The sequence below is a fragment of the Lutjanus erythropterus genome, chromosome 24 (assembly GCF_056507025.1).
Source record: "Lutjanus erythropterus isolate fLutEry1 chromosome 24, fLutEry1.hap2, whole genome shotgun sequence".
Taxonomy (NCBI): Eukaryota; Metazoa; Chordata; class Actinopteri; order Lutjaniformes; family Lutjanidae; genus Lutjanus; species Lutjanus erythropterus.
Window position 1 is genome coordinate 1,080,723 of NC_139340.1, and position 9,315 is coordinate 1,090,037.

General features: G+C 37.9%; 1 protein-coding gene across 1 annotated transcript; it reads left to right on the plus strand.

Moving 5' to 3' along the window:
• The first annotated feature begins 164 nt into the window (after positions 1-164).
• cnot9 (CCR4-NOT transcription complex subunit 9) lies at positions 165-4,432 on the plus strand. The gene is made up of 8 exons (XM_084713557.1): positions 165-221; positions 988-1,167; positions 1,277-1,392; positions 1,533-1,642; positions 2,310-2,419; positions 2,543-2,641; positions 2,730-2,821; positions 3,990-4,432. The coding sequence occupies exons 1-8, from the start codon at positions 204-206 to the stop codon at positions 4,156-4,158; spliced, it is 894 nt and encodes a 297-aa protein (XP_084569683.1). The 5' UTR covers positions 165-203; the 3' UTR covers positions 4,159-4,432.
• The last annotated feature ends 4,883 nt before the right edge of the window (positions 4,433-9,315 follow it).

Sequence of the window (9,315 nt, forward strand, 5' to 3'; positions counted from 1 at the left end):
CGTGTACGTCCGCTTTTAATTTGAAAATAGTAACCCGGAAGTGTTTGAGTTGTCGTTAGCAGCTCAGTGAAGTCAATGTAGTTAAACTAATCTCTCTGTTTCAGCAGAATAATAATAATTATTCTTTTTCTTTTTCTGTCTAAAATACCGAAAACTTATAATACAGCGTTTTTAAAAGGCCTTAAAAGCGCGCGCTGCTCAGAATGTTGGCTACAGGAGCGGTGAGTACACGTCTGTTAACTTCACACATTAGCTGGGCTAGCGCTAGCTAAAATGTCACCCAGGCTATTGTATGCTAGTTTAACCATAGTGATATCGCCAAACTTGGAATTCAGTGTGTTTTTTGTAGCAACACAGCAGAGACAGACTGTAAGATAACTGTTTAGCTCAGTTGAGGCTTGAGTCGGTAAGGTAGCTTGATAATAATAAGCTGGCTTCTTTTAATATGTCTGCAGACGCCATGTAAACGTGCACTCTGAATTCAGTCTAAAAATCTGTCAATTTTTCCTGTGATGCGCAATGTTGTTTTTTAAGATGAACTGCACAGAAATATTTAATCTGGTACGCATCCAGTACTTTTTATATCACATATTTATTGTCACTTCTCATCACACACATCACATCTTACATCAACGTGAGTTATTTCTTCCTTATTTCTATTTACCTATTTTATTGTGTGTGTGGTAGCATAATGCACGTTTTATTTGCATATATTTTATATTCTTACAATGTCTATTTCCATTGTAATATTTTCTATATGTTTATACATACTAATATTCTTGAATGGGAACAACTGTAACACAAACAATTTCCTCCCAGGGATCAATAAAGTATTACTGATTACAATTAAAACAGACAAGCAACAGTTTTAGTTAAATTTTCCCCAGATGTGAACTGCAGCTGTTGCATCACACTGACTGTTTTGAGATATCACTGTTGAAAACAGAACAGGCTGTACTGATGCTACGTTTTCTCTGTTCCTTTCAGGCTGTAACCACAGCGCTGGCACAGGTGGACAGAGAGAAGATCTACCAGTGGATCAATGAGCTGTCCAGTCCAGAGACTAGGGAAAACGCCTTGCTGGAGCTCAGCAAGAAGAGGGAGTCTGTACCTGACCTGGCACCCATGCTGTGGCACTCGTGTGGCACTATAGCAGCCCTGCTGCAGGTGAGTCAGTCAGTGTTTTCCATGGGTTACACACCACAGAGAGTGACTTAGACACATTTGCTGGTGATGCATTGTGCAGTGTCTGCCTTTTCATCATTGTCATTTCTAGGAAATTGTCAACATCTACCCATCAATCAACCCCCCGACCCTGACAGCACACCAGTCCAACAGAGTATGTAATGCCCTTGCGCTCCTCCAGTGTGTGGCCTCCCATCCAGAGACTAGGTAACTTAGTTCATTGGTAAATACTGCCAGTGTGGTTTTAGAAACATGTTCCAGGGCAGAACTTAAAAATGAGATGACTAGAAAACATACAGTAGTTCATTCCAGAGCAAAGTGTAAATAGTGAGTTTTGTCCTCTACAGGTCAGCATTCCTGGCAGCACACATCCCTCTCTTCCTCTACCCGTTCTTACACACAGTGAGCAAAACACGACCGTTTGAGTACCTTCGCCTAACCAGCTTAGGAGTCATTGGTAAGAAATGTTCATTCCACTGTTCATTCCACGACACTTGATGGCATGATTTCATCACAAACATTTCTTCCCGTCACCTCTGCTGTTTGATGTATTTTCAGGTGGTCAAACAGGGTTTCTGCGGGTCCTTAAAATATAAATTGTAGACCTTAAAATGTCTACACTTACATACTTGTGATTTTGGGAAAAAAAAAGATTTGATCACGCTGTAACAAAACTACAAAACAAAACCAATGTGGGACCAATAAGTACTAATGCAAACTGTGCATGTTTTTTTTTTCTTCTTCAAATTTTAAACACAACAACTTTTCAAGAAAAACACTTAAATATAGAAGTCTCCAGACCGGGCTGAGACGGTGCTTATCAATGATTAATGGAAATTTCTGTCAGATTTCATAAAGTGGTTAAAATCTGTCTTTTCTCTTGGTTCTTATTAAAAATAGGTCATTCAAAATGATCAGTAATTATCAATATCAACCGAAATGAAACATTTTATAGTGATACATTTTTTGCTATATTGCTCAGCCCTAAGAACATTTATTTGGCTACATGATAGAAAGTAGAAATACTGATATATTGTAAAATATTAGAGTGACATTAGAAGTGAGTCCTCTTCATGCCTTGAAAAAGTTTGATGCCATTGCTTTCTTGTGCCGACTCTGTCCAGGTGCTTTGGTGAAGACTGATGAGCAGGAAGTCATCAACTTCCTGTTAACCACAGAGATAATTCCCTTGTGCCTTCGCATCATGGAGTCTGGCAGTGAACTCTCTAAAACGGTACTCCAACATGACTTTATTCTTGCCAACATATCCAGCAGTCACAGGTTTTCATATTATTGCTAGTTAAACTGATAAAAAGTTGGTACTAATAATCAACATATGGTCTAATTATGTTTTTAGGTTGCTACCTTTATACTACAGAAGATCCTCTTGGATGATACAGGGCTTGCATACATCTGTCAGACTTATGAGCGCTTCTCCCATGTTGCTATGATCCTTGTAAGTTGTTCATATCTTAATGAGTAACGCCTGATACATGTGAGCAGGTTTTCTTGTTGGCCTCACAGTCCCTCTTTGTCTCTCTCAGGGTAAAATGGTCCTCCAGCTCTCCAAAGAGCCGTCAGCCCGCCTGCTGAAGCATGTAGTGCGCTGCTACCTTCGTCTGTCTGACAACTCCAGGTACGTAACCACTGAAATAAGAACTCCAAATCATGTTTCTGGATCTGTCGCAAGATAGGAAACAACACTTACACAGAGGCGCCACAGGACACCAGATAACATGTAGTCTGTGATTCTGCGACAGAGCTCTCTGATAGTTACAGTTAGTTAGTTTTGATCCCCATTCAGCATGTGGCGTGGAGAAAATATGTGCAGGGAATGGTGAAAAAAAAAACTAACATTTATGGGGTATTTTTCAAATGTCATTTATGTTGTATGACATGGAGCTAAAATCTACAGTGCTGTCTGCATGTTTCTGTTCTTCATCAGTTAGTCTAGTTTTCACGTCATGCATGCCAGGTCAGCACACGTCAAAGCATTTGTAACACATTATTCAGGGGTTAGTGTGCAGTTACGTGAAAAGCCCGGGGCCAGTAGGCTATTCTGCATTCAGTCAACTTCCATCGAATTCACTAACAATATAGGTGTAATCAATGTGATGCCAACAACATCAAGTGCCAACTGTTAGATTTACTATGTTTTAATAAAAATATCGAACATTATCTGATCACATCCTGGTATGAAATCAACATAGAAAAAGTTATTTGACTGAAAAAATGTTTATTTGCCATAAAAAGAATTTGTTTAATGCTGTTTTTTTAGCCATGTTACATCCAGAGCTCACACTGTCAAAGCTGAGGCTCACATACGCTTCAGTTTTATTATCAGTGTCCACTTTCAGCTTAATCCGTCAGAACTTATTTTCTCTATTGAAAAACTTAGAGACACATGGAGGTAGTTTGCCTGAAGATATTAAATATGTAAGTAAAAAAAAGAGTGAAAGATTTAAAAAAGAATTAAAACTGTGGTGATTCACTGACACTTATTGATAGGATTCAACAAGTCAGGATAAAAATAATGTGAAACAAGTGAAATAAAATTCCAATTTTTATTTGTACGGTACAGCTCCAATCATAAAGTCATCTGGGTACTTTTCATATAGAGCAGGTTGAGATGTACTCTTCATAATTCTTCCCAATTTTTACTTGATTATAATAGCATAATCAAAGTTGAAACTATTAAAAGTAACAAAGTATAAAAATGCTCTGATACACATTTAAATATAAGTGTAATCTCTGCCTATATATGCCTATCTATGCCTGACCTGTGATCTGTTTTTGTTGCACAGAGCCAGAGAAGCTCTGCGTCAGTGCCTCCCTGACCAGCTCAAAGACACCACCTTTGCCCAGGTCCTGAAGGACGACACCACCACCAAGCGCTGGCTGGCCCAGCTGGTGAAGAATCTACAAGAGGGGCAGGTCACCGATCCCCGGGGCATCCCTCTCCCGCCACAATGACCCCCCCCCCCTCCATGCCCCGCTCCTCTCCCACCCTGAGGAACACCAGCAAAGAACTGCCTAACAGATGAGCCTTCAATCACGGACACATTTAGATGGCACAGTTTTTATGAAAGACTTTAAACACAAGGCTGCTGCCTGATTATTTTTATGATCAGATGTACAACTCTGCCCTCCATGAATTCACGGTTTCAGAGACATTCACATCTGCTGCCTTGCCATGTGTTCTGCAACTGATTTACAGAGCTACAATAAAATGTTGCACAGCAAACAACAGCTTCGTTATCATCATTCTGTATTATTAGATATATGAATAAACTGGTGGTGTGTGATGCCTTCTGTCACCTATAGATAACTGTTACTAATAAAATATCTTAATGTAGTATTCTAGTATTTAAGAACAGGAATGTTCTGGATACAGGCTCTAACATCAGTCATTTCCAGGGTGCTGGTTGTGTTTTCAACAAATTTTACAGGCATTGTGTTGTATATATTTTCTAATTTCTTGTCTTTCTTGTATTCAATGACAGTAAACTGAATATCTTTGAGATGTTGCCTGTGCTTTCTAATTGACATCTTCCACCAGTTTCTGGCACTCTATAGACCAAATAAGTATTTCATTAATAGTAAAAATAGTCAACGATGAAAATAACCATTTGCAGCCCTAGTTTAGTGCCCATATACAGTTGAGGACAAAATTATTAGCCTCCCTATGAAATTTAAAGTTTTTTTCAAAATTTTCCCAAGTGCTTTTTTTAACAGAGCAAGGAATTTTCAACAGCATTTCTAAACATACTACTTTCCTTGAGACGTCATGAATTATTTCTGTTTACACACAATAAGAGAATTATTTCAGAAATAAGATGATTAGGGTCAATATTATTTGCCCCTTTAAAAAACTGATCTTTTTTTATTGAGCCATAGCTCAAACCACTGTTGTGCAATTATGTGCTTTAACTTTGTAATGCTCACAGCTTGTAAAATCAAGTTCAGTAATCAGTTAAAACTGAGGCTTATCTTCCCATTTACGCACAGTATAAAAACTTCAGTAAGGGTTTGAGCTGTCACTTGAGAAAGCATCGTGCAAAAAACAAAAGAAATCAGTTTAGACATGAGAAAAAGAATTGTTGATGCTCACAAAGCAGGAGAAGGATAACGGCATTTCCATGTTTCAAGACCTGGAGTGAGAAGTATCATCAAGAAATTCAAAGAGAGCCACACAGTACAGGACAAGACTGGCAGAGGTAGAAAGCCAAAGATTTCAAAGACTCTGGAAAGAAAACTAGTGAGAGATGCGTCTAAAGACCCCAGAACAACTGTCAAGACACTAGAGAAACTCCACTTCTGCAGAAGAGACACCTTCAAGCTAGACTGAAGTAGAAAGAAAACCTCAACCTCAAGCAGTCAGCAGCAAAACTGTGTCTGGGTCTTCGCTTTGTCTTCCAACACAAGGTCCCAAAACATACGTGGCTCCTGGCGAAGAACTACCTCCAGAAGACCAAAGTGAATATTACTGACTGGCCTGCACAAAGACCTGAAAATCTGTGGGGTGAACTGAAGACCAAAGTCCCTGCCAGAAGACCATCAAACCTGGAGGAGCTTGACAGATTCACCAGAGAAGACTGGGCCGGGATTCCTCAGGAGACGTGTCTGAGACTTGATGAAAACTACAACAAACAACTGCAGGCTGTTATCCAGAAAAAAAAGGATACACAACTGACTATTAGCATTAGGGGTCAAATAATTTTGACCCTGGTAGTTTTTGGTTTTTGTGAAATAATGTTGTTTCTGTGTGCGAAGTAAAATAATGTAAGCAACCAAAATACAACTAGGATGTTTGGAAAAGCTGTGTCAAAAATTCCTCGCTCTGTTTAACAGCACTTGGGAAATACTTACTTAAAATATTCAGTTGTCATAGCGGGGCTAATAATTTCGTCCTCATCTGTAAGAACACATGCTTTTGGAGTGGTCCAATTGCTTGGCTTCCAGTGTGTTGTGTAGAACTGCTCATCTGATTGACTTCACACTTGATATTGCACTCCATTGGGTCCTCACCAAAACACATGCAAGGTCAATTGGATGAATGGTTGTTGAGATATGCGGAGGACAGTCATACACACAAATACAAATACAGAAAGGAGACACATATAGTTAAATGAAGCTACTACAATGCTACCGGTTGGCCAAATGGCACCAAGTTTGTCGTGGTTACTCAGACATCCTATTTGGATGTCCATTAAAGGTGGTCTCAATAGCAGAAAGTGTTCCGGAGACAGGACGTTTTGTATTATAAGCCCTGCCCACAGCATTTGAGCAAACAAGGGTCACCTATAGGAAAACTGTATCATATAAACTGTAACATTTCTAGGAGTAGCAGCAGTAAAAACTGAGACTACAAGCAAAGCATCAAGCACCACCTTGGCACCACCTTGGCCAACTTACTCCACATTTGACACTGCACTTCTTTGGGTCCTGTGTAACTGTTGATCTGTCTGTCTTTGTTCCTTTATAGTTAGTCATTATTGGACAAAACAGTACAGAGTAAAAAAAAGAACACATTGCCCAAGAAACCCAGATCTAAAATATTTTTGCACATAGAAAATATTCATTTTTCAGTGTCACTGTTGGCTCATTTGTTTGAAAATTTAACTTCATTCATGCCTTTTATTACATTATTATTTGACATCAGGCGGAAATAGTCTAAAATGTATGATTATGTCTTGATGTGTGTGCAGCACATCACCATATTTCTATATTATTCTCATCCCATAAATGTGTTGGTCACCAGGATTAGGGAGTAACAGATTACATGCAACAGGATTACATCATCTGGATGTGAAAACATTTTCCCTGTGTTCCATTATGGTTACAGATAAAAAAAAAAAGATGTGGTCAGATTACAGATACATTTAGTAAAAATGTGGATTATTAGTAGGATTACAATTTTAAAATAAAAAAACGACATCCTACCATGCACAGTGCACACACAGCTGCAAATTCATGATTATGGCCTCAAAAAGAAAAAATCCTCACTGGGTGGAAATTTCACCACATTTTGTCTTTAAATCAATCAATAAATTGTGTATAACAAAGAAATTAACAACTGGACAAATTAATAAACAGAACCATGAACATAAAACACACAGCTGCAACAATTAATCTATTATTAATCGACTACTAAATTAATATGCATCTATATTGATAATCGATTAATCATTTTAAGCTAATTTTTATTGAAAAACAAATCTAAATTCTCTGATTTCAGCTTCTTAACTTAAACTGAATATCTCTGAGTTGTGGACAAAAGACATACGAGGACGATATCTTGGACTCTGATCAACATTTCTCACCTTTTTCTGATGCTTCATGGACCAAACAACTTATTGATTAATTGATAAAAAAAAAAAAAATTGACCGATTAATCGATGATGACAACAATTGCTAGTTGCAGCTCTAAAAACACTACATTAGGCTAAACAATTTCACCATATTTTATACTGAGATAATCTAAAAGTAACAGAAAGAAATCAAATTACATTACTAAATTGTGATACTTAGATTATATTACTGACTACATTTTTTAACAGGCGATAAGTAATTGTGTTGGAATACGTTTATAAAGTAACCCTCCCAACCTTGAACAAAACGTTTTCTGAAGCGGCGGACAGACTAACCCTGTGATGTCTGCCGTGAATGACCTCAGGTTATCTATTGTCAAGGTTGCTGCTGGGTACTGTAGTTTTATCCTTTCCTCAGAGGAGGTCATTGTGAGGGAGCCCCTCCATTTGAGTCTTGGCTCAGTCTTTGTAATCTGATCTGGGAAGCTGAGCTGAAGCTGTGGATTATTAATGTCTCTGAACCTGAGAAGGAGACACTGATGAAAACCACAGAGAGAATATTGATGTTCAAAACAGCCAAACTTCATGTGTGTGAGCTCTCAGCTGCATGTCAGTAATGACTCCAGAGGTACTGGGGCTGGTAAAGCAGTTTGTTAATTTGATGATGAATCTGTCCCTGCTGTGCTGTCCTCACGGCCTGCAGCTAAACTGGCCTGATCAAAGTTTGATGAGCGCGGCTTAGTAACCCTAGACAGGAGAGAAAACTTGCTGGCTGTCTCTCTGTGGTGGAGCACTGCTGGTCCTCCGCCTGGCATGATGGGATACAGGTGGTCCAGGGCCAAATCTGGGGAAACAGGCTCACCGTAATCCTTTGTTCTGTATGACAGAAGATTAAATGTGGCCATGATGGGTCTCTGAATTAGATGCTGTAATTCCTACGTTATTATTACTGTAACAGATTTTGGAATTTAGTAATTGAGTTTCACATAGTTAGGAAAAAACACAGAAATGAAACAAGACGATGAAGAATTTTTTTGTACTTAATTTTGTAAATACATTTTCAAGAAAAGAGAATTTTACTTCCTAAAACCATTACATGAACTTTGATGTGACTATGGACTGTGATGCGCTGTTTGATTGAACATCTGCAATTCTGTGACAACTAAGCAAACACTGAAGATGATGTCACATGATTATGCTACAGAATTTCACACACAAGGTAGTAAATACTAGTTGATTTGTTCTTTTTAATATGATCTCCTTATTAGAGCTAAATATTGTGAGTATTATTACGTCTATCTTAAACTGCACTCTGTTTTAAAGGTGTTAATATCATGCTTTTTACAAATCACTTGTATCCTACAGTTAATTCATTACAGATGTAATGAAGAATAAAGTCAAAATGTCAAAAAGAAAGTTGAAATTTCAAGAGTAAAGTCACATGTCAATAATAAAGATGAAATGTTGATAATAAGAGAGAAAATACAGTCAAACTGTTGAGAATAAAAACACAATGCTGAAATGTCGAGAATAAAATCAAAATGTCAATAATAAAGTTGAATGAAATTCAAAATGTCAAGAATAATGCCAAAATGTTGAGAACAAAGTTGAAATAAAGTCAGAATGTTCAGAAAAATGCTAAAACGTTGAAAATAAAGTTGTTCCTGCATATACAAATATTTACTGTCTTGCTTTCCGGAGAATCCTGCTGTGCTATCTTTATCTGTTAGGTGCTATGCAAAGTCTTACTTGTGCATCTGAATAAATAGTCTAACAGATCATCATGCAAATCAAACTGATGTTTCATCTAATACAGGAA

What these genes read in the sequence shown, in the direction of transcription:
- cnot9 (XM_084713557.1), top strand. An exon ending in CTATAGCAGCCCTGCTGCAG is followed by an intron (nt 1,168 to 1,276) that starts GTGAGTCAGTCA and finishes TGTCATTTCTAG; the next exon opens with GAAATTGTCAACATCTACCC. An exon ending in AACCAGCTTAGGAGTCATTG is followed by an intron (nt 1,643 to 2,309) that starts GTAAGAAATGTT and finishes GACTCTGTCCAG; the next exon opens with GTGCTTTGGTGAAGACTGAT.